The 27,444-nt window shown below is 45.4% G+C and overlaps 1 protein-coding gene across 1 annotated transcript; it reads right to left on the reverse strand.

Moving 5' to 3' along the window:
* Positions 1-217: 217 nt before the first annotated feature.
* LOC8023629 (protein tramtrack, beta isoform) lies at positions 218-26,732 on the reverse strand. Its single transcript, XM_029966457.4, has 7 exons — positions 26,657-26,732; positions 22,142-22,330; positions 21,032-21,249; positions 17,628-17,767; positions 10,147-10,421; positions 8,965-9,178; positions 218-6,402 (listed from the first exon to the last, which is right to left on the reverse strand). The coding sequence occupies exons 2-7, from the start codon at positions 22,310-22,312 to the stop codon at positions 6,215-6,217; spliced, it is 1,206 nt and encodes a 401-aa protein (XP_029822317.3). The 5' UTR covers positions 22,313-22,330; positions 26,657-26,732; the 3' UTR covers positions 218-6,214.
* Positions 26,733-27,444: the final 712 nt, after the last annotated feature.

The raw sequence follows: 27,444 nt of genomic DNA on the forward strand, positions 1-27,444 counted from the left end.
TAAACCCAACTACTGACCTGCACTGTATTTTCAGCAGAATTGGCTCACATTACATCCATTTGAATTCGCCAGCAGTTTGTAACTTTAGCATACTGCAAAGCATTTTCTTTTCTGTATGTTCGATCTGCATCAAGTACAAGCCGTTGCTCACAAGAAACCAGCATCAGGCTTGCTCTCTCCTCCACTGTTCCACCAGCGAACAAGTTCACATGCAGAGTGATGGATTGCGAAAGATAATTCTTTAATTACTCTACACATATAAAATGCTTGACAATGTAAAAAAATGCACTCTGCAACAGTTGATTTTATTAAAATATCCAAGGAATACCGCATCGTTGTCACTTTGAATCAATTGCCGCGATAAATTGATAAAAATGTATGATGTCGGACTAAGCTCAACAATTTCATTAAAACTTTTTCAACGAGCAAAATGACACAGAAGCCAACGAATTGGCAAGAGTCGACGCATCCAACGCCGTAACTAAACGAAATGGAAACAGAACATTGGTAATTGTTCAATACTCTCAAACTTATTGACTAGCACGCTGATCATAGAAAAAAACGACACAAAAAAAAACTATATACGCTCTAGCAGACTAAATTCCCCACAAAGCACACTATGAAATAGCTCGCATTTATAAATTAAGTACAAGCAATATAATCCTTTGATGGCACACACCTCAAATGCCTCAAACTTGAGACTGTGCAACGAACACATCACTTAAAGAAAATCATCGGGTTGTCAACCGAGGTAATTCGACTGTACTGACTACAAAGGGGACTAGACCATCGCAGACACCCAGTATAAAAGCACATCCACAAGAAGCCGATTTCAGGACAGACGCCCTCGACACCATTGAACCGTGTTTCGCGGACGCGCCTTTGTCTTTCCGTCGACGCTGGTTTCGCAAGAAATATTCCAAAGTGGAATTTCAAAAGACACCCGCCTTATTTATTCGCATGCCCATAAAGCTACTGTCAGACAGCTCCAGACATTGTCTGAGGCATGTTTCTTTTTTTGTAAGAAGATCCATTGGTCGTACAAAAACTCAATAGACGTGTTGGAAGCATACGCACGCATGTGCTTTGAACCAGCTTGAGGCATGTTTGCAGTCAGTCTTTTGTACGACGAACAAGCAGGGTGGATGAAGGCTTTAGACCGTCAAGTACTGCTCACCAACTGTGCACGTGCGAGTTTCATACTTTGAAAAGACGAAAAATCAGTACTGCACACACAATTACAAATAAACTGCATCCGACTAAAATTTAGACAAAAATTTTGGGGTTCGCGACAGCTACGTGGTTGTACAAATATTGATGGACAAAACTCGCAGCTGGCCATAATTTCAACGTCGGACGACCCTGCAACATCACACCCTAACGCCGTTTTCAAATATGTTTCAAACAAACCAAAGGTCGACGAAATGACTTGTCCCCGAAACAGGTCCAACGGATTCGCCGTCATCCTTGCAAGCACACTAAACAATAGGCAAGTGCTGTGACCAGGTGCTTTTTTTTTGGGCTATATTGTACAAACAGTTCCCTGCATCTGGTTACGGTTTCAGAGCCTAGCTCGGGACTTTTGGCACGCGATTTGGGAAGGAACTATATGCGATGACGCAATACCAGTATTGTCGTCTTGCAACAACGCAGCAGTAGTCTTGTCAATAGAGCACTGTCAGCAGTGCACAGTAACTGAATAACCTTTTAGGAGAGTCCAGCACACAAAATAAACTTGAACACTGCGGTTCACTGAATTGAGCCATTGGTTCGAGGATCCGTAACTGAATCCAAAAACAGACAAATCGAGGCCAGCTGTCACCGCTGAACACAAACGAAAACTTTATGCCGGCTGCATCGTGCACCATCCTCAATTTATGAACAATACAAAGTGAATTAAAAAAAGTTCCCTCTCTTCAATGTCTCTCATGTCGGTTATTAAGACCTAGTCGTAATGTAGACCAGCCACCGCTTGCTTTAAAAAAAACCTAAAAAAAAAAAAAAAATTTTTTTTTTTTTCACAGTTTGGTTGGGACATATCAAAAAACAAATTTTATGCGAAAAAAAGTTTTTTACAGCAATATTGACGGCGCGAGACGCGATTTAGTCGGTAGTCGTCTCCTTTCCACTTGTTTTCTCTCTCGGCATTTCGGGTGCGGGGAGGAGAGGTGAATCAACTTGGCCATCGCGTTGAGGTGGAGAGAGGGTATGACCATCTCGTTGTGGACTTAGCACGCAAAATTTGAAATAAATCTCGTGCCGTCAATATTGCTCTCAAAATTTTTTTTCCCCCTAAAATTTATTTTTTGACACGTGTGTCCCGTCCAAACTGTTTAAAAAATATATATATATTTTTTTTTCTTTCAGGGTTTTTTAAAGGACCAACTCCCCTTAATTCCGAAAATTTCGGGATATTGACCAATTTTGCGTTGAGACATCGCAACGAACGCTTCTACATCATTTGTTTACCGGAAAGGTAAACACTTATGCAATCTAGCTTTAGAAGCGATTGAAAACTGCAACAGAATCTTTGGCAGCAACGGGCAACAATGGCTCCAAATTTGGGCACACCGACTCGATACAAATGGTTACGTGATCCACCAAGTTAACAGGCACGGTGCAAGTGTCGTCTGCACTAGAGGCATTAAATAAACTATGCTTTAGAGTCTTGACACTTCGGCCATCTTGCTCCTCATTGCCTATAATCTGAAGCTTTGTCCAAGATCGCAGGAAAAGCTTTTCCACCTTCCGGAAATGTTAAAAAAGTCCGTGACGGAGCAGGACGACGTCGCCCAAACATTTCCCCACCGTATCTAAAGCTCGGAAGTTGCCTTTTCCCATCGCAACCATCGCCAATTGTGCTTACTCCCTCTGCACTGGCGAACAAAAATGGCCGCACCCGCGGGACGATCAGGGAACGGAGTGTCGCTACTTTAAGGTGTCGCATATTTAGTGGCTCTACAGTCTGTTGCAGGTTAAGAAAAAGTGGGACAAACTCCTCTCACAAAATCTCCCACTCTTTTCACTTTAGCAGAGTGGACGCCGGAGAGGAGGAGGTCGCCAACCGTGGCGAGCAAGGAGCTTTGCAAGAGGGGCTCATCCCGCTAGTATTCTCGACCCGCAACAGACTGGGACCCGTGTCACAGTAGGCCCTGCATTTGACAGTGCCTGTACCACTGCAGCCCGTGTGTGTGTCGCTCGGGGAACATAATCGAGATTTGTAAGCAAGCTGCTACTGGGACTGTCGGAAGTTAACGAGAGTGCGCTCTCGACGGCTGCCGCGGCGCGTTTACAAGGCAGCAGGTCCCGCAAAGCAGGACGCCTCCGTCACCGTCCGTGGATTTTCCTTAAAAAGCAAAGAACAGCAAAAAATTGTAACGTCTTCGACGCAGGTCACCGCACCGTATGTCGCCCACCGAATTTATCAGATTTCGTTGACTCTGTAAGTGTCAAACTTTCTTGGTCATTTAAAGTACATTTAGATGCAAATATGTCGTCATGCTCGACTTGAGGATTTCATGGGTGATTCGAAGGAGAACTACATTGTTTTCTTCACGAGCAAAATCGAGCAGAGTTGCCCTTTACAAGCACTAAAAACAATGTTGCGCAGTTCTGGTAAAGAAACCGACAAAAATAACCTGGCAAATGGAGGATACTATTGTCTCCGAGGAGCTTGGCGGAAAAACAAAGGGCACTGTTTCACGCACCACTGTAATATATACGCGAGATTGGCATTACTTAGGGGACGACGCGACCGCGCATTTGTGTCATTCCCAAGCAACCCAAGTGTTCGGTAGTCTTCAAAACGTTTGACCTCCAGCTTACTTGGAGCATTACAGTTTGTTCGACGATAAGGTCTTTGTCGTAGAGACGCCACCGTTACGTCTTTGCCCAAAACCGCGCTGCTCGTGCACGTCCTGCGGCGATCAAAATACCGCCCAAGAATGTGGCTGCATACTCTGCAGCCATTCAAAACCGTTCCTGCAAGCAGCAGAAGCACAACAGCAGCCAAAGAAAACAAAGTGCATTCCCAAGAGGTTCATGTTCACCGGCATCCCTCCAAGTGCTCAAAGTGCCCCACAAATTGCTTTGCATCTTTTAGTGAGACGAGAAAAGGGTGCGAAATGAACTGTGTTTTACGACGCGAGCCCACGCAAAAAAAATATGGCGTCGCGGCATGAAATTGTTGCACGTTGTACGCCACATTGTTTGAGTCACAACGCCAACGTCGGGGTGGCAATGTTACTCCCCACGCCGATTGTGGCACAAAATGAAATGCCGTACGTTAATTCGGGTGTGGGGTTTTTCACTTCTGGATAAAACTAAGTTTTACCCAGTATTTAAGACTTCGGACGCGCCTCACAATAACTGAGCCTCACTCAACCGCTTAGCGGAAACCGGAATTGAGCACCGTCGATGCGTTTGAACCACATCGTACAAATGCATATAAGGTCGTAACAAGAGCAGCGTTATTCGAGCAAAGATAAACGCCTGAAATTGTCCGAAGCGCGAAAGGTCAATTTGTGACTTCAAGATTATGTCTTCAGACTGGTTAGGTTTCGACCCACCCCAAACAAAAAGTGCAACCCAACTCTTTTCTGAACTTTATCGAGGTGAAACTTGTAACCAGAGAGCCCAGTTTATTTCTTACGGCTCGGTCAATACTCTGCCGACGTCGCGATCTGGTAGTTAATTTACCGTGTTCGGGTCCATCCTAAATACAGGTACTCTACTAAAGACGGCCAGTACATCAATAAAAACTGCAGCTTGGTTTGGTAATGCTTGACAAAAGTCTTGGTACACAGATTATGTGCACAAACTTTGTACATAGAGCACACAAAATCTGCCAACTCCGCAGTGAACATACGTTTTGACATTACACTTTGGTGGAGTGGGGCAAGCCCAAGAAACTATTCTACGTTAAAACTTGTATCGCATCCTCTTGTTGTTGTCCGCAACGAAAGGGTCTGCTAATCTGCACGGGCACTTCCCCATTTCAAGCACATATAAAAATGCAAAGCTTTTGACCACATTTCCCTTTGAAGGCCTTCATCGTATGATTCTCGTGAAACCTTTAAACTACCCAAGAGCCAAACGAGACGCACATTAGTATTTTCCTAGCTGCCCCAACAGCCCACAACAATGTTTTAGTGCTACCCGAGGTAATTTAGCGATAAGCAACGCAAACGCCTGCTTGTCTACTTTACCGAACAACGCAAGGAGGATCAATCGTTGCGGTTTGTGGAAGGAGACCGACCATTAAGGAGACGGAGGCACCACTTGAATCTAAAACAGAGAACCTCTACATCCAAATTAATTCAGATAAAAAAGTTAAAAAGTTCTACATCTGTGATTTTGCTACACGAGTTAGTACCTCGAATGCCTGTACGATTGACTTCACTTGTCACGCCTGCAGGGCACATTTTCGGGCCCAAAAACTATCTCCGGCATATCACTCACTCTTCTTACTGCAAATAAATGCCTTCCTTACATTGCAAAGCATGGTGTACATGCAGGATTAGTTTGTAAAAAGGGTTGTGCCGTATTTTATGGTCCGTTGCGACTCAAGCTGTCCATTAGAAGCTCTATTGCCAGTGCAAGCATCCCACCTTAGACAGCTTGACAACACACACTTGGCCCAAACATAACGAATCAAATAAAATTTGGGGGTTTTACGTGTCAAACCAACCAAAGTCATCTGGCACACCTCAGCGAAGGACTGAGGATTCATTTAGACTGCCTCGAGATGTTCTAACATGCAACCAAAATCTCGGTTATGCAGCGCCTTCTCCGCACTAAGCCTCCTTTGGGATTGCTGGTACCTCGGCTGGGATTCGAACACGCCAACTGGGGATCCGCAAACCGAAGCTCCGCTACGGAGCCGCCAAGGCAGCTCCTGAGCACAACGAAAGGCTACGAGCACGCGCTGGAAACATAGCAGCTCCCGCAAATCTTGCGTCGCAATAGACTACAGTAAGAGGAGGTAACTATTTCCTCAGTTCCTTTTAAAGAACCTCTCGGCACAATTTGACCTCGAACACGGATTTGTCGCAAAACGAAAGCCGTCTACAATTCCGTCTGCCGTCCTTCTTTGGGGCGCAGGGCTTTCAAAGCCAGACTGCAAAAACGGCTGCGACACGCCGAGACTCCCTTCTGGGCAGAATGAGAAAGTGGGAAGGTGTAAAAAAGGGAGAGGGTGGTGAAGGGGCGCAGGCTAGGTCTTGGGCCCCTTGAGGGAGTTCTGGAGGCGGTAGAGCAGCGTGGTCTTGGGGATGCCGAAGCGCCGTGCGGCCGTCGTCATGGGGATGCCTTCGGCAAAGACGGCGCTCAGCGCCTTCTGCATCTGGTCCTCCGTCCAGCCCGAGTTGCGCCCGCCCCTTGCCGGAAACAGCGACTGTGCACCTGCGAGGACCCAGACGCCAACACTGCTGTTGGCCTAACTACTCCACTGTACATATACAGCGGCAATTGCATATTTGATAATGCCCGCCTAAACGCAAAACTGCACCCACCAAGGGAGGTATTTCTATTTGTTTTGTCTTTGGCAGACTTCGAACATTCTATTTGCAAAGTCTTTTGCATTGCTGGGGCTATTTATAGACCTTTTTATTTGACAAACACGAGCCGTCTTGCCCCCCAAAAGACTTCAAGTCACGTTGCTTCGGCGGGCCTTCCGAGCCTGTTGATGTCGAAATTCCTGGGACGACGACGTCCCACAGAAATCACAAAGTTGGGGACTTGACGAGGTCCTTCTCCTGTGCTATTCAACACATAAAAGGGGATTGGTCGTCGTACGGGTGCATTAAAAATCTCCAACAAATCTCTCACCAACCCGTCCTTAAGCTAACCATCTGGAGAACTGGTCATAAAATATTTCACGAACGATGCAAGTAGCGTTGCTATGGTGGGGATTGTTTGCCCTCTCACTTGACCAGAAGTTTGCAGGGACGCGAATTGCAAAAGCGGCTCTTTTTGGCGCTTTTACAAAGATGGTCTATGGTTTTTAAATAGGACACCCTGCGCACACAGTACGCTCGAGGTTGTCGCTTCGCATGTGGGCTGCTTTGGTGCTTGTGGCGATAGGAGTGTCAACTCTCCCGATTAAAACTTTCAATGCATTTCAGAATTGAATTCTGAGGATCAGAGCTTACTGCCAGACAAAGAAGCTCTGTAAAGTACCTCAGGTTCGGAATACGATGCTGCCAGAATGTCGTGGAAGTGGATGCGCCAAAATAAAACCAAATGGAAGAAAGCTGACAACTTTATGCCCTTAATATTTCCATTTGATGCTTCTAAACCCGAACAGCTTGCAAGCATCGTACGTGCTTCCGCTAGATAATTAAGGAAACAAACTTTTGCATCTATCCTTTCTTTATACTGTTCCTTAGGAAACAAATCCTGACCGCCAGAAAATATCTTTTAGGAAGAAAACTCGACCGTCACGGTGCATAGAGTATGAGGGCTGTTGTTTTTTCAACATTAAATGAACAAGGTAAAAAATATCAGGACAGATGAAAAATATTTTAATGCATACAGAATGCAGATATGCACCCTAACTACTTGTCTACACAACCATCACACAGATTGAGGCAGCTATTATGATGCGCGGCAATCTTCTGGATTCCCTCCCCAGAGAAGGTTGCCATGGGGTTCTGAAATGTTTCCTGATTTTGCGAGAGCCACAGAAGATCCTAACCACCTAAGGGAATTATTCTTTCGACCTTGTTGCTCGCGAGTGCTTGTTTTTCCTACCCAAGTAAGCTCATCTGCAGAATTAAGACACACTTATTTCAAATGCATAGCATTTATAGGGTCAGTTACAGCACCTTGCGTCCGAGTCTGAACAGAATGTGCAGTCATTGAGTGCTCTTGGAGCGGGAACTTTCCTCAGTGTGCGCTCAGCAGCAGCAAAGTGGACTACAATTCAATTCAATTTTTATTTGATGAATTGAATTTGTTTCTATATTCTGGGACAGGCTACTTAAAACACAAGAAATCAATAGAATGTATTAGGGTTGTGGAAATACATGAATGTTCAAACAATAGTTTCGAATTGTACACTATTCGATATTCGCTTCAAGATGAACTGCGATATTCAGACTTGCCTAATTGTTGATTGCGGTGGGTTTGCCCCGTTGAGTGTGCTTCTCAGCGAGCACTAGTGCACTGCAAGGAAGCAAAGCTCGCGAGCTCCGTGAGTATTGCTTCCTTGCGGCGCACAAATGCTTGCTGAGAAGTGCCGCAGCTATGCAGGAGTATATGCTAGGCAGCGATGTCTCGACAACCTGCGTTCATCATTCGTGCGTGTTTTCTTTTTGTTGATGTCGAATTTGAAACTGAAGACAGAATATTTACACGGAGCGAGCAGGTTCATAAATAAACTCGATTAGGATAGCTGCGACAAATCTGAGAGCTTGCACAATGAGTGATTACAGGATAAAGCTATGTGTAGAATAAGACACCAGGAAAAGGAACATTATGCTAGACGTTTAAGAATAAAGAATGCTTACTCTTCTTCGTTATAACACCTGATATTTGGACGATGGCTCCTGGACGCCGTTCAAGGAGGATAACCCTTCTCGCCTAACAGTGCCCTCTGGTGCCACCAATAGTTCTGAGGTATTCAATCCTTGATACTGATTTTAATAAAGAAATCGGCCATGCATGAATGTAATGTTTGCTTTTTTAGGATGCTTAGAGCCGATAGATTGAGTTACGACCGTAAATAGACTGTTGCAGGAAGTGGTTTAGTGCCCCTCTAAGTGCCAGTTCACAGAGAATCCATCCAGTGCAGTGTGTAACGCGTGCAACTGACTGGTTTTGGGCAGACGGGAGCAAAGACGTTTTAAACACTATGCACTTAAAATGCCTTTGGAAAGTTCCAAAGAGTCGGTAAATTTTTCCGTCGAGGTCGTCATACTGACGGTAACTGAACGAGCCATAGCCGGAGCCGAGTCCGCTCACTCTGGCTGGAGCCACTGCCCGAGCAGGAACTCTCTCCCGACGTGGCCAAGGTTGCCAGCACCGCAGAAGCATCGCCTTCTGCCTCGGGCAGCAAAGACGCGGGGCCGGCTCCGGACTGGGACTCGAGCATCTTGGCCGTGGCGAGCAAGCTGAGCTGGGACGATGCCGGGAACAGCTTCTGGTGACAGTCCCCGTCAGGGAATGAACTGTCCGGCTGCACGGGGACGAGAGGCACGGGCTGGAGCAGACCACACCCTTGCACGGGGACGACGGCGAGACGAGAAAGACGATGCGACGTCCAGAAAGAGGCGCAAACCAACAACTAGCTAGCTTTCTCTCCGCAAAAAAGTAGAAAAAAAAGAAAACGAAAGCAATGATGGCAGAATTTGCAAAACAGTAGTTTGTTTTTTATGCAAGTTTTCTTAATATTTTCCACTTCTCTAGCCCTTTTTCCCTCATTCTTCACTTTTCGCTTTTTTTCCACTTTCGCATAGAAAGAAAAAAACAGGTGTTAGTTTGGGCTCACCTTCTGTACGTTGCGTCGTCCTTCTCGTCTCGGGGTCGTTATTTGCAATCCACAGTTTAATGAAAGCGTGAAAAACCAATGAGCCCAATCCCCAGCTCCGACAAACTAGCCGAGCCCAGAGCCGCTAAATAAGATTGATGCTCCATTCCATTACCGTCTCGTGAGCGCTGCCATTTTGTTACCTCGTGCAAAACGGGCACGGTTGGCGACGGTTACGATTGGGAAATGCGACTTGTTAAGCTCAGAAACGCAACGTTCATGACACGGCAGTCCACCGAAGTGGTCGATTCCACCGACGCCACACGACGGCCAGGTTAACGGGAAGTCTGAAGCATTTCAACTATCGTATTTTCCGGTGTCTAAGTTGCAGTCTTTTTTCAACATTTTTCTTGGTGCATCTTATACAACAATGCAACTTATTCGCATTTTTTAATTTTTTTTATTCATGGTACAACACAATTTTGTTTATGCGCCGCGCGCCATCTATTGTAGAGCACCGTAACTATGTAGCCATAGGTGGTGTTGCCCCTTCCAGGAAATACTGCTGTCGCCGCACTCTTCTACACTTTTCATACCTGACTCAGAAAGGGAGAAATTTTACGGATCCACCGGAGTCCCCTCTCTAGGCACAGCTCGTTTAGGGGACAAATGCTCACCCCGTTGTCTCCTCCGGCCAGGGCCTGTTCGAGGAGCCGGGAGGGCTCAAACTCCGGCTCGCTGCTGGGGGCCTCGGACGCCTGGCCGCTGCACTTGAGCTCCTTCATTGAGAGCAGGGCCTCCAGCACAGAGGAAGAGGCCGCCCTCCGCGGTGGGCGAGCCCGCTCCGGCGGACTGTGGGCCACCGATCCAGCGTGTGCCGAGGGCGGCAAGGACCCCTCGCCCTCCGTGGAATTCTCTCCGTCCGGTTCCTCGTTGCTTGAAGCTTGGGACTCTGCAACACGTTTCAATCAATCGACCAAACAATGAGTCACCTGTCAAGAGGTCAGTCAATTAATCAATCAACTGTGAATATTTTTGTGGCCTGTGGCGACGCATGTTTGTGTGGATTCCCTACTTGCGCTGTTATTTTTGAGACAAACCAGTCAATCCCCCAGTCAATCAATCAATCAAACAATTAACTCTTTTGTGATCGCACCCATAGGCCATCGATCGCCAGTGATCGGTGGTTTCCAAGGGTCGTCAAAAAATAAAAGTTAGTGCGGAGAATTATGTTCCACAATCTTGTGGATAGCCGAAGATCTGTAGTTTCAGTTTCAACTTAAGTCTGAGCTTTATCACAAGCTGGTGAGCTGTCAAGAATAGTCCTAAAAACGGTGGCACAAGGCACCTAAAAAAAAGGCAATAATAGTGATGTTCGGAGTCTACAAGAAATTAACAATTTTCATTGGACAAATTTTATTTGCTGGGTTTACACAAGTGCGATCCAAGCGCATTGAATCGAGATGTGACCAGCCAGATTCAGCCGACCCTCCTCTTGCACCAGTTCGGTATGATTACAACTGTGGGATCTCAATTCGATCTGCTCGAATCGCATTCATGTAAACCTAGTCAAGGAGGTGGTAGAGACCCAAGGATGCCGCCCCGCCCCGCCCCGCCCCACTTCGCCCCGCCCTACCCCGCCCTGCCCCCCCCCCCCCCCTGCCCCCTTCCCCCCCCCCCCCCCCCCCCAAAAAAAAGAAGAAAATATAATAGTGCCTGGGTACTTCTGATGCTGTGAGTTTACTAAGAAATCTTGCCATTTAGAACTGGTTATTTTTATTGACTAAAGCCCAACAAACAATATGCCATCAAAAACAAGCTTCTACAAAAAAAGCATTTGAGTGAACCTTTAAGGGTTCCATACTTGAGTTCCCGTATGCTGATCATTCGATGCCCGCACACATGGCGAGATAATAGAATGCTGAAATCGTTTAAGAGATCATTTCTAGTGATCCTTACCGAATGCAAAAATATACTCAAAGGTAATGGTGTATTAGTTGCTAAAATGTTGCACATCATAACCAGAATTTTATAATCTATCACTTTATACAGCACAGGTCTCTTATAACGAACCCGGAAATAATGAAATAGCGGATATAACGAAGGAATTTCGATTTCCCGTTCCCGTTTGTATACCTGCAATGTGATTTGAGTCCACTTTTAGCGAAAAATCTCGGAAGGCCTGTGCTGATATAACAAAACAAATATTCGCCGAAATTCTTCAGATTTGACGTAGAACGTACCACAAAATTTAAGCAGAGCTAAAATAAACAAAATATAAAAAGTAGCTACAGACCAACAGCGCGCAAACCGTGCGTCTTTACAGCACATACCTCGGAGAAGTTCGGGCTGCTCGCCTCATCCCGTGCAGAAACGGGATGCTTCTACACAAGACACATGACGTGCGCAGCGTGGAAAAACCTGGAAAAACCCGTTCGCTTATCGCGTAACCATGCTGCGCATCGCCGTGCTCCCTTTTCCCGCATGGTTTTGGTTCAATCTCCTCCCGATCTCTGTTTGGATAATGTTCCTCTGCTGCTTCTCCGTTGGCCCACCATCTTGTGACCCAGACTGCCTTCCTGATTACCCTTTGACTATGAACCCAACACCAACCGCTTCTCCCTCGACAAAGACTGACTATGAACTCGGCTGAGCGCACCTAATCGCAACTGACTGGATTGCCCACGGATTTCCTTGATCATGTCAAGCACCGGCATTTCCGCCCCGAAAAGAAAGGTTCTGTCCCTAAAGGTGAAACGGGCGATTCTTTAGGAAGTTCGGCGCAATGTCAAAAAGTCGGAGATCGCCCACAAATACAAGATAGCGCCGTCGACGCTGTCGACAATCATCAAGAACGGGGACAAGATCGACGCAGCCTTAAACGACGATGCTGGCAGCGTAAACCAGGAGAAGCTCCGCAAGCCTTTGTACAATGATGTGGAAGAGGCACTGTACAAGTGGTTCGTTGACACCCACTTAAAGGCAGTTCCAATAAGTGGTCAGATCCTTCTAGAAAAGGCCCGGAACTTGGGGTTCGTTTTGAAGCATGATAACTTCAAGCCTGGAAGTGGCTGACTTCAAAGCTCCAAGGATCGTTACAGCATCACTTAAAAACACATCGTCGGCGAGGCCGCGTCTTTTGACGACGCGTTGTGCCAGGCTTGGCTCGACAAGCACCTTGATCGGATCTTAGTCACTTACGCTGATCGCGACATCTACTATGCGGATGAAACTGGTGTTTTTTATAAACTTCTGCCTGCCAAGACACTGGCATCTAAGGATGACAAGTGCGTCGGAGCTAAAGACTAGTTCACACTGCCCCGTTTTCATATGTTACGTTGCGAAAAGTCACTGGGAAATCTGTGCTTCGTATTAAGTGTGGCTACCTATTCAAGAAGCTAGCCTGGCACGCGACATTCGAGACACAAATGTTTTGGTGACTTAGACGTAAAGTAAGAAAACGGTGATGTGTGAAAAGTTGAACCGAACTCAACTCCTGACGTTACGTTACGGCGAGCCTTGTGTCCTTGGTTGCCACGGTAACTCACCATCTTAGCTCGCCGTCGCCGAAACATTCGTGTTTAGAATCTCGCGTGCCAGGCTATCTCCTTGAATTTGTAACAATGCTTAATATGAAGCACAAATTTCCCGGTGACTTTTCGTAAAATAACGTACGAAAACGGGGCAGTGTGAACGAGCCTTTAGACGAGTAAGGAACGCGTCACACTCCTAGTTTGCACCAACATGGACGGCACTGACAAGCGAGAGCTGCTGCTGATTGGGAAGTCCAAGAAACCACAGGGCTTTGCGACCATCATGTCCCTTCCCGCGATGTACGTCCAGAACGGCAAAGCATGAACGACAGTGGACCTCTTCCGCAAGCGGCTCACTGATTTTGCCGCAAACATGGCTTCACAAAATCGGAAGGTGCTGCTGATCTTGAATAACTGCAGTGCCCACCATATCAACCCACTGCTCAGCACCGTGGAGGTGCTCTTTCTGCCTCCAAACACCACGGCCGGACATCAGCCAATGGACCAGGGAGTCATAGCAAACCTGAAGGTGCACTACCGTCGCCGAGTTATTGAGCGTCTGCTCATTGACATTCGCACCGCGGTGCCACCCAAGGAACGCAAGGTTACGTTGGCCAGAGCAGTGTTTATGGCCAGCGGAGCGTGGAGAGACGTGAAGCCCGAAACCATCGCCCACTGCTTCAAGAATGGCGGATTTTCCCGGACGAGGGTTTTGGAGGCTCCTGCTGCAAGCGACGAAGTGGCGACGCCGGAGTATCTGCTGTCAACGAGATCTGCGCACTGCTGGAAAAGATGTGAGAGAGCCAGGCACAGGTCCAGCTGGTCCCGTCCGGCGTTACCCTCTTCGAGTTCGTTACGACAGAGGACGACATCGTCGCTACGGAGGAGATGACGGACGAAGACCTTGCGAATTGTGGCCTGGTTGAGGATGTGCGAGCCAACAAGAGCGACGACAACTGCCGTATGAGACCGTCGGTGTCCACCGGAACGGCGATCGCGGCAGTTGATGTGCTCCGGTCATACTTAGTTGGTGCCGGGCTTGGATGGAACATTTTCGCGCAATGGGACACATTAGAAGCAGCAATTGTGAGCACGTCTGTGAATCGCGGTGTGCAGTCGTGTGTCGACAGCTTCTTCAGTAAGCAGTAAACCCTTGCTTTAAAACATTATTTTGTTGTTTTGTTTTGTATCCAGATATAGCGAAAAACGGGTATAATGAACTGATTTCCGGTTCCCGATGTGTTCGTTATAAGCGGGCTATACTTATCTGGCAAACCCTCATCCATCGGAAAGCATAGCTCGATGAGGCAACTCCATCGTTTGTTAAGAGAAGCGCTCCAATTTAAACTATAACCTAATGAACCATAAAAATAAATGGCACAATGAGCAGAAGCAGCGTTTATCGCACCATGCTCTGCACTTCATACATTCTTGAAACGGCTACCAATGTACTAGCACGGAGTTTGGTGGAAGTTGAAAATGAAAAAGTACTAGTATCAGTTTGTTTGAGATTAGAATTGAGAAAGCAATAAAATTCTACAAAAAGGATGCGGGGTTGAAATCACAGTATGGCAAGAAAACATTGAAAGTGAGCGTTCATAAATGGAGTAAGGCATTCAAAGAGAGAAGACAATTTGTCGAGAATGGACCGCACTCCTGGCACCAGAGAATCTCGTCTGCTTCTCACGAGGCAGGTCTCAGCTGGCCACTGCTGCTCACACAAAAATAAAATACAGAAACCGAAGTGAACTGTTCTCCCAATTCTCCATCCATTCTCGATACAGCCTCGTCTAATTTTCATCAGCTTACACTTTTAAAAGTTTCTAGGGGGCAAAAATTTTGTCAATTTGCAAGGAGGAAGAATCTGTCCAAGAATTTTGCTCATATACAATACACTATAGGACCGATGGGTCTGGCGGCGGGACACAATCTAGGTTGATGAGATCCATTTGTTGTCTCTCTATTTGTCAGATAATTCATATTTGAGTGAATTGCACCCTAAAAGACAAGCAGCAAAGAAACCCTTCTTTTGGCCTCCACGGAATACAACTAGTCATGTGCAAATAGGGGATTTTGAGTTCAAAGAGAATTCAAAGCGAAGAGTGGTTTTGGTTGAATATTTTCGAATAGAATATTGAATAGCTACTCAAACTCATTCACTGCCATGCACCATGCTTAAAGGGCAACTCCCCTCAATCCGGAAAAAAAATAAAAGGCACTATGTCATTTGCTTCACGAAAAATGTGATATTTATTGTTAAATCTTACTTTAAACATGAGCAGAAATCAAAACCAAATCTTCGGCTCCATCTGGCAACATTGGCTTCGAGCCGCCAAAAACATGGTTATCACGTGGTGCGAGATGCCACGTGATTCTCCGCGCAACGACAAGCGGGATCGGGGCGGGCCGGCGGGCCACCGTTAGAGCAGGTGTGTGCCAGGTGCAAGTGTCGTCTGCACCGCACTCTTCACCATGTTTTGGTGTCTACGATATTTGACGACGTCCGCGCAACCGCAGCATCAGTCTGCGCACGTAGTGTGAACGAAACTCCGAGACAATAATCAAAAACGGTGAGATGACAACGGCGGTTGTGACGCGGGAGACGGTAATGACGGCGGGACTGGACGGCTCTCAAGAAGCGCGCTGCGCAGGCGCATTATGCCAATCACGTGGACAGAGCTGAGTGCCGAGAGAAAGCGTTGCTGACGTCACCTGTTACGCTTGCCCGGAGAAGTAAAAGCAAACAAAAGAGGTCAATGCTGATGACGTTTAGCACAATGTTGGCAGCACCAACACCATAGTCTTGAACTGCGCTGTTGGTTGCACCTCGATTCGCCCACTAGAGTCAGACGATTTCAGCAACTTGGTGATTGCAAAATTTGCGGGATCGCTTAAGAAATATTTAGACAGAACTAGGTCAAAATATTTTATGTGTGTTCTTCCTAGGTGATATTGAAGAGAACTGCATTGTTTTCTCAAAAACAAAAATGAAGCGGAGTTGCCCTTTAAGCGAAAATTCAGCTGAATTCATGAAGGGGATGCTCCCAACCTTCACAATTTTACTTGTCCACTTCTAAGCTCTGTTAATTTTAATATATAGCTATATGAACTGTGGCAAGTGATTGACAGATTTGTCTCAGCCATCCTAATTGAGGGGATTTATAAATCTGGCAAGCTATGTTCGACAAATGTTTCGTTTTTCCCCAGGCAGGAACGGAAATGGCGATATCCCGTCTGATTGGTTAGAGGCTCAAATGACGAATGTTCTCTCTTTTGTCATTTGAGCCTCTAGCCAATCAGATGTGATATTGTCAGTTCCGTCACTTCCATTTCTTTTTAGGAGAAACGAAGCATTTGTCGAACATAGCTGCCCTGCTTGCTATATGCAAATATTCTTTCTTCTATTTCAAATTTAACACAAAGAACACAAAAAAAACAAAAAAAAACAAGCATGAACGATAAATGCAGGCTGCCAAGACATTGCTGCCCAACATTATACTTTTGCATAATCGTGGTAGGTTTGCCCCTTTGACTGCACTTCTCACCGAGCACTTGTGCACTGTGGGGAAGCAATGCCCGCAAAGCCTGCAAGCGTCGCGGGTGTTGCTTCCCTGCGGTGCACAGGTGCTCGTTGAGAAGCACACCCAACAAGGCTAAACTGCCGCAGTCAACACTTCAAAAAGTAAGAATATCGCAGTTCAGCTCAAAGCAAGGAGCGTATTATTCAAAACTACCATTAAAAGATTTGAATATTAGCACAACACTTAATAAAAGAGTTTGTGGGGCATTAGGTACGTCTAAAGGTTTGATGGTCATTGCGGTACATGTACGGTGCTGTTGACACATTACAAAGTTCCCCCCTAAACAGAAAACCACGCGAACCTCAGCAGATGTTGCTATCTGGTATGCCTTTGGGATACTATGAATGTTGTATTCACAACATGTTTCGCTTTGCTGGAACCATTTTTAGCTTCAAAATTAGATGCTGAGATGGTCGCTTTGCGTGTCAGCTGCACTGGCGGTAGTGCCTATCGGAGTATCGGCCCTTCCGATTCAGACTTGTAACGCTTCTCAGAATTAAATTCAGAGGGCAAGAGCTCACTATCCGATTGAGAAGCCCTGTAAAGTACCTCCAGTTCAGAGTCCGAGACCACTGGAATGATGCAGAAGTGGGCGCGGCAAAGTGAAACTCATTGAAACAAAGGCGGCAACTTTTTGCCCTCAATATTTCCAATGGATGCTTCACTGCCTGGACAACTCGCAAGCACCATGCGTGCTCCCACGAGATAATAAAAAAATCGGGCATCGACTCCTTTTCTGTACTATCCCTTGAAGAAAAAAGAAAAAACTGCTGTAACACATTTCGAAACAAAATCCCAACTGCCAAAGGGTTGCTTGCTTATGCTTAACGATCACAATAATTATCGCATCCAGCTGCTGCACCTAGTGGCAGTCCTTTGCTGTGCATGAAAACCCACTTCAAAAGAGCAGCTCACTGCTGCAGTACTCGGTGTGCAAACCTTTCATCCGCAAGCAGCACAAACAAACCAAGTTTTTTTGCAAAAGTCGTATTTGCAAAACAATTCCATAGGCTTTTCAGGCCCCTGCTTGACAGCGCCACTTACCCTGCTGCCGTGGTGTCACGTGCTGCGGTCTGACCCGTTTCCGTTTACTGGTCGCCGCAGACTTGAGCAATCTCTTGGCGCCGCAGCTGGCGCTGGGCGCACTCTCGGCCTCCGCTGGATGCACCTCCGATGTCGTTAGACTGCGCACAGATTGCCACCCAAATTTCACGATCTCTGCCTCACAGTCTTGAACAGATCTGCAATTCCAGTGATGGTGACGCTAGCAATGGTGCTCCTCAGATACTGGATGAAAAGATTTAAGCTGTTTCAAGTGCTTTCCATGTCACACTGAAACTCGTTCAACGACCCCAGAAAACACAGAAATTGTCTTTCAAGAGCAATGGCGATATCGAGGATCCTCCATTACCAAACAGTGAGAGGAGTACTTATTAGTGATGGGCCGAAATTTTGCCGAGTCGAAAATTCGGCGCCGAATTTTAGGATTCAGCAAAGCCAAAGTCTCGCAAATCATTTTTTTGAAGATTTGGCAAAATAATTGTTACTTGACTTAAAAGTTGATGCTTCGTCTTTTTGGGTTAAAAAAAGATTTTTTTTTTTTTAATGAATATTAACACAGTTATTACTAGAAAATACCCAGGGTCTCTTATGTTATCCCTAAGATGAACTGAAGGCAAAAGCCCAAATGCCGATGCCGGTGGTAGCGAATCTCCGAAGACAGCGCGCTCTCTGGCGACGCACCTTTGGCGCCGTTAATCTCACGGCATGTCGCACGCCCGCTCTGCACCACTGCCCGAGCAATAGTTTCCTCCTCTCCCGCTGGGTTTGCCCCACGCGCGCGCCTCCGCCGATTCTGGCACAAGTAACGCCACCTCGTGGTCCGGTGGCGAACCGTGGGTTTTGGTACCTTTCGTGTCGGCGACGTGTTTTCGCCCAAGGAGTTTGAAGGTCAACTGAACGATGAGACATAAGTCTTTCGCCTTAACAAGGTGGTCGTTTACAAGACAATAGTATCAGTGTCATTTTTGTGCGTTTACTGACAATTTTACAGTGACTCTTTGCAGAAGTGGTGTGACAACGAGGTTGGGTAGTAGCGGACGCAGTTACAATACGTGAGTTTCGGTTTTGAAGCCCCATCAGCGAAAGCCTGCAATTGTGTACATTCTTATAATAAAGGTGGTAACACTGTGTTCTTACTTTCTCTAAGAGTCACCGTTTCGTGCGCAAAAGTGAATGCAACGGCGGCTGAGCCTTCACCAGAAGTGATAACGATATTATTATAAATGTCACGAATGACAAGAGCAGGAGCGGTGAAAATCCTGCTGCAAACTGAAAGTTCAATGGGCGAACTTGTGCAAAACAAAATAAAGAACAAGCGTTAAGACAGCAGAAAAGCAGGCGGCGATTTGGCGGCGTGCTTTTCTGCAAAAGTGAGAGCAACACTGACTCGACAGGTCCCGGTCAGCTTCTTATCTTGTGTGCGTCAGCATCTCGAAAAGTCGGCACAGGTGGTTCGAGCGTCGAGCGTTGGGGGTGAGAACGAACCAGCACTTTCGAGAACAAGGAAGTAGGACGAAATGATAAAAGTTACATCCCGAGCAAGAATAAACACAAATCTTCTAGAGATCTGTGACCGAGCGTTCCTTGCCCGGCCCTGCGTGTGGCAATATGCATGTTTTCCGATTGGAGTCACTTGACGTCAGCTTTGCATGAAAGTGTGCATCCCATATTTGTAACGTCTAGTTTTCTTAACTTTTAAAATGCCGTTTTCTGAGGTTAGTACACACGCAGATGTTTAGGAAGATGGGAAGAGTTAGGAATGTCGGATGTGCAACGTCGAGCATGATAGTTCTGTGTTTATAGTTTTATGCGAATAGATGAAGGTTGCAAAATAATGCTAATTAAAAAACAATGTTATTTTGTTTTAACAAAAACTACTCGCGAATCAAAAACAGCATTGCTATAATTGCGAGGCGTGCTTTAAAGTACTTGTCAGTCAATGTTGCAACTACCTCGTTGCATCACTGGTAAGATTAAATGAAAATCCCGTTATCCAGAATGTACCGCATCATTTGACACTTGCGCAGTGGACTGCTTCAATTCCTGGTCGATGAAGAGAACCACACTCACAAAGGCTGACAAACACGCAGTTAGAATATACTTTGCACCTCGCCGTAACCCCTGGCACATAGTACACTACACGATGGTAACCGAACGACCACACGGCATCCATTTGCAATCCATGGCCCCGTTGCATTCTCACATGCGCACAGACGTTTGCCAAATTTTTGCCAAACTTTCCTTCAAAAGTTTGGCATGTGCCAAACCTTGCCGAATCTGAAGTTCGGCAGATTCAGTCTATCACAAATATTTACGAAGTGGCAATGACCCTGGGAAACATGCAAAAGATTGGTGAAGGGAACTTTGCTACCCCACTTCTCCACCCTTTCCTGCACGTTAGTCGGTCACACGTCGGGATACGGTTGGTTTAGTCAACCACACCTTGGCACATGGTTGGTGTAGTTGGCAACATCTCGGCATTCAATCAGTTTAAGTTGGCCACACCTCGGCATCTCTTTGGTTTTAGTCGGCCGCACATCGGCATCCAGTTGGTTTCAGTCAGCTACACCTTGGCATGCGGTCGATTTTACGCGGCCACGCCGTGGCATCCTCTCAGTTTTAGTCGGCCCACCTTGACATCCAGTCGGACTTAGTCGGCCACACCTTGATATTCAGTTGGTTTCGTGAAACGTATGCGCTGTGAAACACAATATTGCCTCGCATATGCCACGTTAGTACACCCAAAATTCTAATATGCATCATCAGTCTAGGACCCTCATCTTAAATAACTCGCGTCTGACACAGAACCACTTCAGAAATGTGCGGCTCACTTTATAACATCTCGGTACTCCAGGTTTGCATCAGTCACTGAGCTTAAACAAAACTTATCTTTGACTACTTTGTGTTCACACACGCGTATTGCTGAACTGTGCCTTTTCCACAGGTTTTATTACGATGACCACCTGCATAGCTCATTCATCATGACACCTCATTGCATGTCCGCTGGTGTTGATCACCCTGCGAAAGTTGGCCTTCTTTTTACCCGAAATACAGCATTTTTTTAAATCATTTTTTCCCGCGACATCTGTGGACTGGAACGGCCTGCCAGAATTCATCGTCTCCACTCAAAACATTGACTTGTTCAGCAAATTATCATCGCACTCTCTGTAAACCTACTCCCTTATGTAATACCCTGACTCCAGGGTTCTTAAGTCATTTAAATAAATAATAAATAAATAAATAGAGAGGGACACAACACAAAGTGCTTCGTGCTGTGTCCCCCTCCTCTAGACATTGTTTTGCATTGTGTATTGTTTATATAGGATCACATAGTACCAACTAGCTCATCTCTCCATTTTAATACAGTTGGTTTTAGTCTACCCTACCTTGGCATTTGGTCGGCCAGCTCTGGTGTGTCACTAGTGAGGTCTGTGAGGCCCTTGACCTGAAGTGCCTCGGCCGCCTTGAGCAGGGAGGACAAGTGCTCGCGCGACACGTTCACCTCCCCGTGGTACATGAAGTCCACAATGGCACGCAACTCGCTGAACTTGAAGTCCTTCAGGATTACAATCGGGTGCTGGCACTGGTTCTCCACAAACAGCGACTGCGGCAGAACAAGGGAGGTGAACTAAGCTTGGTGTTAAGCTTGAACATTTGCAGTTCTACATAAAAATCTGTGCATATCGTAATCACCAAAACAACCACCTCCCTCTCAAGTGCGGTCAGTGCAACTGAGAATGCTGTCCGAATTTCCAAATAAATCTCGAGCAAGATACTGGGCTCTTCTGATTTACCTACACCAGCCTGACCCAGTGCAGAAAAGTGCAGGGCAATGTACTTCTGGTTACGTTTTCAAATAGGCTGCACTCGTAAATCAAATATGTCTGAGTGGACACAGAGCAGCTGGTGCAAAAGGTGCAGGTAAATCGAACAAGCCCACTATATGAAACTTGTGCATGCTCCCAAATCGCAACACGAAAAGCACACAATCTCATGCAAACTCTTCTAAAAACAAAAGCTGGTGTATGTCATTCATTCTGTAAAAAAAAAGTCACCCTTGAAAAATTTAAAGGGGTGGTCGCCGAACCCCTCACCTCCTCTTTAACCTCTTAAGTGCCAAATTTTTTTTCCAAAAGTAGCCTAAAAGTGCCATATTTTTTCTTTATTTTGAATTGTTATTCCTCTAGTATTACACATAAAATTTGAAAAGTTTATTACGCAAAAATCAGCGGAGCCGAAAAAAATATTTGCAAACTAAAACAAGTGCTGCCATCTATGATCAGCGCCGCAAAACTACTCGGACGAGCCTGGCTCGTCCATGGGATTGAGGGCTACCGAAAAAACCACTGGACGAGCTGAGCTCGTCCACGGCATTTTTAGCCAGAAGGTGGCCGACGAGCTCAGCTCGTCCAAGGCACTTAAGGGGTTAAAATCTGTCCCTGACCCCCGTCAGCCGTCACGAGTTCAATCCTCCAGGCTTCCCAAGAAGGGCCCACCTGAAAGAAAGGGCTGCAGGCGGCCAGCACGACCCTGTGCGCTTTGAGGCTGAGGCCCTCGCAGGCCACCGTGACGTCTGTGAGCGCCTCGCTGAACACCAGCTGGTCCAGAGCACTCAGCAGGTTGCTGTAGTGGCTCTTCCACTTGAGGCAGAACTGCTGTGATCCCATGGCCGCTCACACCCAGCCCTGCACACATGCCGCAACAATGCCGGCTGCACATTCGGTCCTGTCTTCTGCTGAATGCAGCTCTTATACAGTCAAAGGAAGAACGAGAATGACAGGGCACGCCTTTCGAACACCTGGCCTCCAGATGTTTGTGTTCGTTTACTGATGCCCACCAACAGCAACATGCCTTCCCGGTGGTGCACCACAGCAGACGAAAAAGAAACACACACATCAAACACACTAACATTATACACACAAAAACATCAAACCTAAAAAATATTAAAAAAAATAATAATATATTTTACTATAGTCTGACATTACTAAGTTCTCGAAAGATATCTTAAAAGGTGCAAACATGTCAATTGAAGGTAACGAAACACTAGCCAACAAAGCTTCCATTCGGGTGACAGGCATAAGCTGGGAGAGCTCACCAACATAAAACAGCTCCATTGACCTAAAGAGCAAGAAGACATGCAAAAGCTTATGGTGGACAATAAACTTGAGCATGACACTTTGCCATTTAAAAGTTTGTGCAAAAACACCCAATCATGAAGGTCTCTTCTTACAGAAAGTGTGACCGTACCCCATTTTACTCGGCAGCCAGTTACAGCCATAATAATACTTCTTTCTGAGGTATTAGGCCTAAATTAAATGAATTAAATGTCTCTGGACACTTTTATTAAGCTTAGATTTTGAAGAATTAAGTGAATTTTTTACATGACATTTACGTGGTACCGGGTTCGGCAATATCACGGCACAAGTGTGACGTGATAGCAGTTCAGAATTATGTTTTCTTGTATTTACATTTTTGTACGACCATCCAATTTTTCAAACATATTTTGCATTTCTGTTATAAAGTAAACTTTTGAGAGTAGTAGTTCTCGGACTTGGATACTATCAGCAGCCCATGTATCTTGTTAAACATTTTCGAGAAATCGCTGCCCTCCAACCAGAAGTTGAAGTTCACCCTTTATTACGTTATTTGTGAGATTTCGCAAAAAAAACCCGGGGTACATTTCATATTTTTTACAGGGTTTTGTTGTTTGCTAAATTTAACAAGATATATTTCTCGCTAAATTTAGCGGAGAACATTTTTCGCTAAATTTAGCAGGAAACATTTTTTGCTAAATTTAGAAAGAAACATTTCCAATTAAATTTAGTGGGAAAAATTTCTCGCTAATTTTAGGGAGGAATCGTAATGTCCTGTGGCACTAACAACAGCATTGCATGAGGTCACAATTTTTCCGATAAATTCCGTGGGGAATTCTTTTGCGCTAAATTTACAAGTAAAATGTTCCCATTAAACTTAGTGTACAAACTGACACCAGAGTGTGAGGTAACGTCTAGTCATGCCAAATGATGTCACGATGTTCCCACTAAACTAAGAAGATAAACTGTGACGTCACCGGACAAAGTAATGTCATAATTTTCCCTCTCAGTTTAATGGAGAAATTGTGACATCACAACTGGCATTCCCCTGCTAAATTTAGCAGGAAAGTGTGACATAGCGTGACATCACATGATGGTACCTATGTGACATTGCGGCTTTCGTTTTTGCCTTTCGCAAACACTATAGCGCAAAGGTTTCAAACGAGCGGCCCGCGGGCCGCAGCCTGCAGGTGTTTTGTGGCTGCAAGCTCCTGTTCCTATGCCTCGAGCACTGCATGCTTCATAAATAATGACCTCTTGTCATCCATTCTTTTCAACTAGAAGCGCAGCTCTGCTCTGATGACTTTAAGACACTTGGTACTAATCCGTTTGGTTTCAGATTGAGGAATGTTTCATCTTACATAACGTTAAGACACAAGTATTTTCTTGTAATTCTGCTTTAAGAATCAACAGGGAAGCAAAAAATACTGCATGAAAATAATTTCTTTTGAGACATGTATTGGATTGTGCGGCATCATAACGATTGCGTGCTTGGTTCCTAGTTTTATTGAACAATTCTAGCGTGTTGGCTCGATGGTAGTATTTTATATTTTGTAAACACACTAGTAGGTACAAACCCAAAGCAGTTGTACAAATAAATCGAAGCTAAAGATGGAACTGGTAGAACAACTATTTTACAAAAAGCAAATAGCACGAGATTCCCTCGTTAGGAAATCTCTGGGTGTCGCTGAAAGATTCGGCTGCATTGCAACGTAAAAAACCATCGCCGTTTTTTTTTTTTTTTTTTTTTTTTTTTTTTAATATACATAGCCTTTTTTTCCGCCCTAAGTTGTCGCTTGAAACTTCGGGATGGGCTATCTAACCCCCACACTCAAATGAGTTTGAGACCCCTGCTATAGTGGGTCTCAAACTCAAACCATATTTCCAAATACTTTCCTCTGTTTAAAACGTATTGCTGACCTATATCGCAGCACCTTTTTATAAACGCAGTTCGCTATTAGAGTTTTAGCTGCCCTTGCTATGTATTTCTGTCCATTCCTGACGTGGTTCCACCGGACTTCCAAAATGCCATAGAAAATCCTTTTCACATTGTATTCTTGTGAGCGGCTCACACAATAGCACTCACAGGAGGTTGAGACATAGGTTAAAATAGAAACCTTTGACCGCACGCCAAATGCTCGGGAGATTCGTCGTCTTCTTTTCCATCAAATGTCAAAAGTCCAGTGTGAAAAAATGTGAAGTAGCAGAAAAGCATGAGTCTTAAACTAAACGAAATGCTTCATGCATGCTTTCTCTTTTTTTTTTTTTTTTACACTAACATAAATCCCAACTTGTTTTTAAAAAAATAAAAAGTGAAATAACTTTCTGCAACCAAAACCTAAGCTACCTTCCCAAAGAAAATTTAAAGCACTTTAAAAATAGAAAAAAGCTAAAAGCAGCACTGCTTTTCTTTCTTTTTTTCTTTCTTTTTTTTTTTTTTTTTCTCAAGATTTTGAATATTCATTTTGACTTTTACCAGCTTTAACAGCTCTCTGTCTGCCGAGCAACAAGAGCTGGGCAGCCTCCCTGCTACTTGTGGAAAAGCTGTGGTGACAACATCGCTGTTTGCACCTCCAATAGGGCACACCTGACATTGCCACTGATTTCACTTACATATGGCAGACAGCAGCGAGGGAAGGCTATGGCGAAATTTAATTGGTGATTATATCGCTCTTACTAATAAAATTTGAAAAATTATGCCTGTGAACTTTAAAGAGCGTACATGCAACCTCTTGCAGCTTTTCCGATTCGACCTTTAACTTCCTTTTTACTGAAAACTCTTGGAATTGAAACTAGCAAAAATAAGTGTACAAGCATTACCATGCTTCGTGGCACACACTAAATTGCCAAAACACCTTCAGCGAGCAAGGTATACTCTATGTGAACATATAGATGTTCATCATTTCCATAAAAAGCATTGAATAGAATTTCTGTGTGTAATGTAACGACTGCACAGACGACAAACAAGGGACCAGGTGAAGGTGGAATTTTTGGTGTATGTTCTTAAAAACTGATTCCTCACACATTTCAGATGCTTCGCTCAAAAGCTATCGATACTATGTTTTTGTGAACTTGTGACCTGAAACAATATCCAACTCACAAAGAAAATGTAATGTGCTCATGTCAGACTGTAGTGGCCCTTCAAACGCACCGACTGTTGTAATGAAATAACAAAATATTTCATGCACACCATCAGCTGGAGTCAACCTTTTAAACAACAAACCCTTCGGTCAGGTTGCTTTGGACTTTGCACCCAAGGCTCGGCCTCCTGTTCTCAACGCGACTCATCCAGACTTTCAGGCCTGCGAATCGCTGCCAAACACCGTGCGAACGTTGGCAACATCCTAGCAGAGTTGGCTTTTGCATTCTGACGTCATACTAATTAACCTGCTGCGTCCGCAAAAACGCGCGGTTCAGAGTCCAATCGCAGAGCCTCGTTAGAAGATGCAAACGTCCGCACTTTGTAATTGGCAGGAAGCTTCGCGACTCTGGCAAAGTCATTGAGAGTCTTTGCTCTAATTAGGACCCCAAGCGTGGTCTCAGCAATCGCAGGCAACCGTGGAGGTGCGAAGCAACGTGATTGTGCAAGGAAAAGCTCCACACCGCCTGCGGTTACGCCGACACCCGCTCGCTACTCTGAAGATTTTGAACGAGCAGGCAAACACAGCATTATTCAGTGCCATATATTTGAATATTTTTGAAAAAAAAAGTTGTAGAAAAACCGGAACGCTGCCGAGACCAGCGTGACTGACACATGATGCCGTGCGCGTTGCCTACGCGAATGCTGGCCTTTTAAACAGTTTAAATGCTCGATTCTAACGGAACACTGATCCAGTGTTGACTATCAGAAATGCCCGTGCATATCTGCGTACAGTTTACTGTATCGCGGAAACGAGACAAGAAAATAAGGTCACTTACCTCGCGATAAAATAAAGTCTGTTTACAAACTAAACATAAAGGCCGATTGCTCCTTCGCTCTTGCGGCGGCGTCCTCGTTGCCAGATAACTTGGCAAGTCGACCGTTTGGCTCAAAAACTGCGCCGGAAGACAAATAATCAAGAAAGATACCCAACTGTTAATTATAACCGTAATTTATTTTCTTATATAATTAATTCCGTTAAGAAACTAAAAAAAAATAACGTTGAAGTTGTTGCTCGGTGGTAAATATTCTTTAAAATTAATACCAACGTTCGCCGCCATTTGATTAGCGGTGCTGCGTTCCTGCCGATCATTTTGAAGCTATCGAAGCCAGGTGCACAGTGTGCATGCGCTTTGGCTACACTTTTGCCGCTTTTGCTTCGGAGGGTGCTGTAGCTGGAGCAGCTGGAGGGATGTGTGGTTTGTGCGCACAGCTGTATGGCTACTGATTGTACGCGCAGAGTATCTGCGTGCCAGCCCCCCGGTGTACGGACGTTCGCAACTGTTTCGTGCTACTAAAGACAGCTTGCCGCCGAGGTGGCTCAAACGACGTGACCAAATGGAACAATCGCAGCGAGTAGTGTTCAGAAAGCATGCAAGCTACCATTCCTGTTCTGTTTTTCGCGTCAAAGCTGTTCGTTCGACCTCACTGCCACCGATTGTTTTTACGCCACAGGCAGACATAAGAATAGACCAGGGTCTGGAGGGATTTAGCTTTAAAATTAGATATATTCAGCGCGATCAGGCACATTTCGATTCTTCGATAACAGTCTAGCAAGTTTGCTTGC

This window comes from Ixodes scapularis, unplaced genomic scaffold (assembly GCF_016920785.2).
Source record: "Ixodes scapularis isolate PalLabHiFi unplaced genomic scaffold, ASM1692078v2 PGA_scaffold11__112_contigs__length_91849675, whole genome shotgun sequence".
NCBI lineage: Eukaryota > Metazoa > Arthropoda > Arachnida > Ixodida > Ixodidae > Ixodes > Ixodes scapularis.

Coding starts and splice junctions, on each gene's coding strand:
- LOC8023629 (XM_029966457.4), bottom strand. CDS start 22,312: ATGGGATCACAGCAGTTCTGCCTCAAGTGGAAGAGCCACTACAGCAAC. Junction 17,768..21,031: donor CTGGCCGACCAAATGCCAAG/GTAGGGTAGACT, acceptor ATCTGTGCGCAG/TCTAACGACATCGGAGGTGC. Junction 9,179..10,146: donor TGGCCGGAGGAGACAACGGG/GTGAGCATTTGT, acceptor GTCCCCGTGCAG/CCGGACAGTTCATTCCCTGA.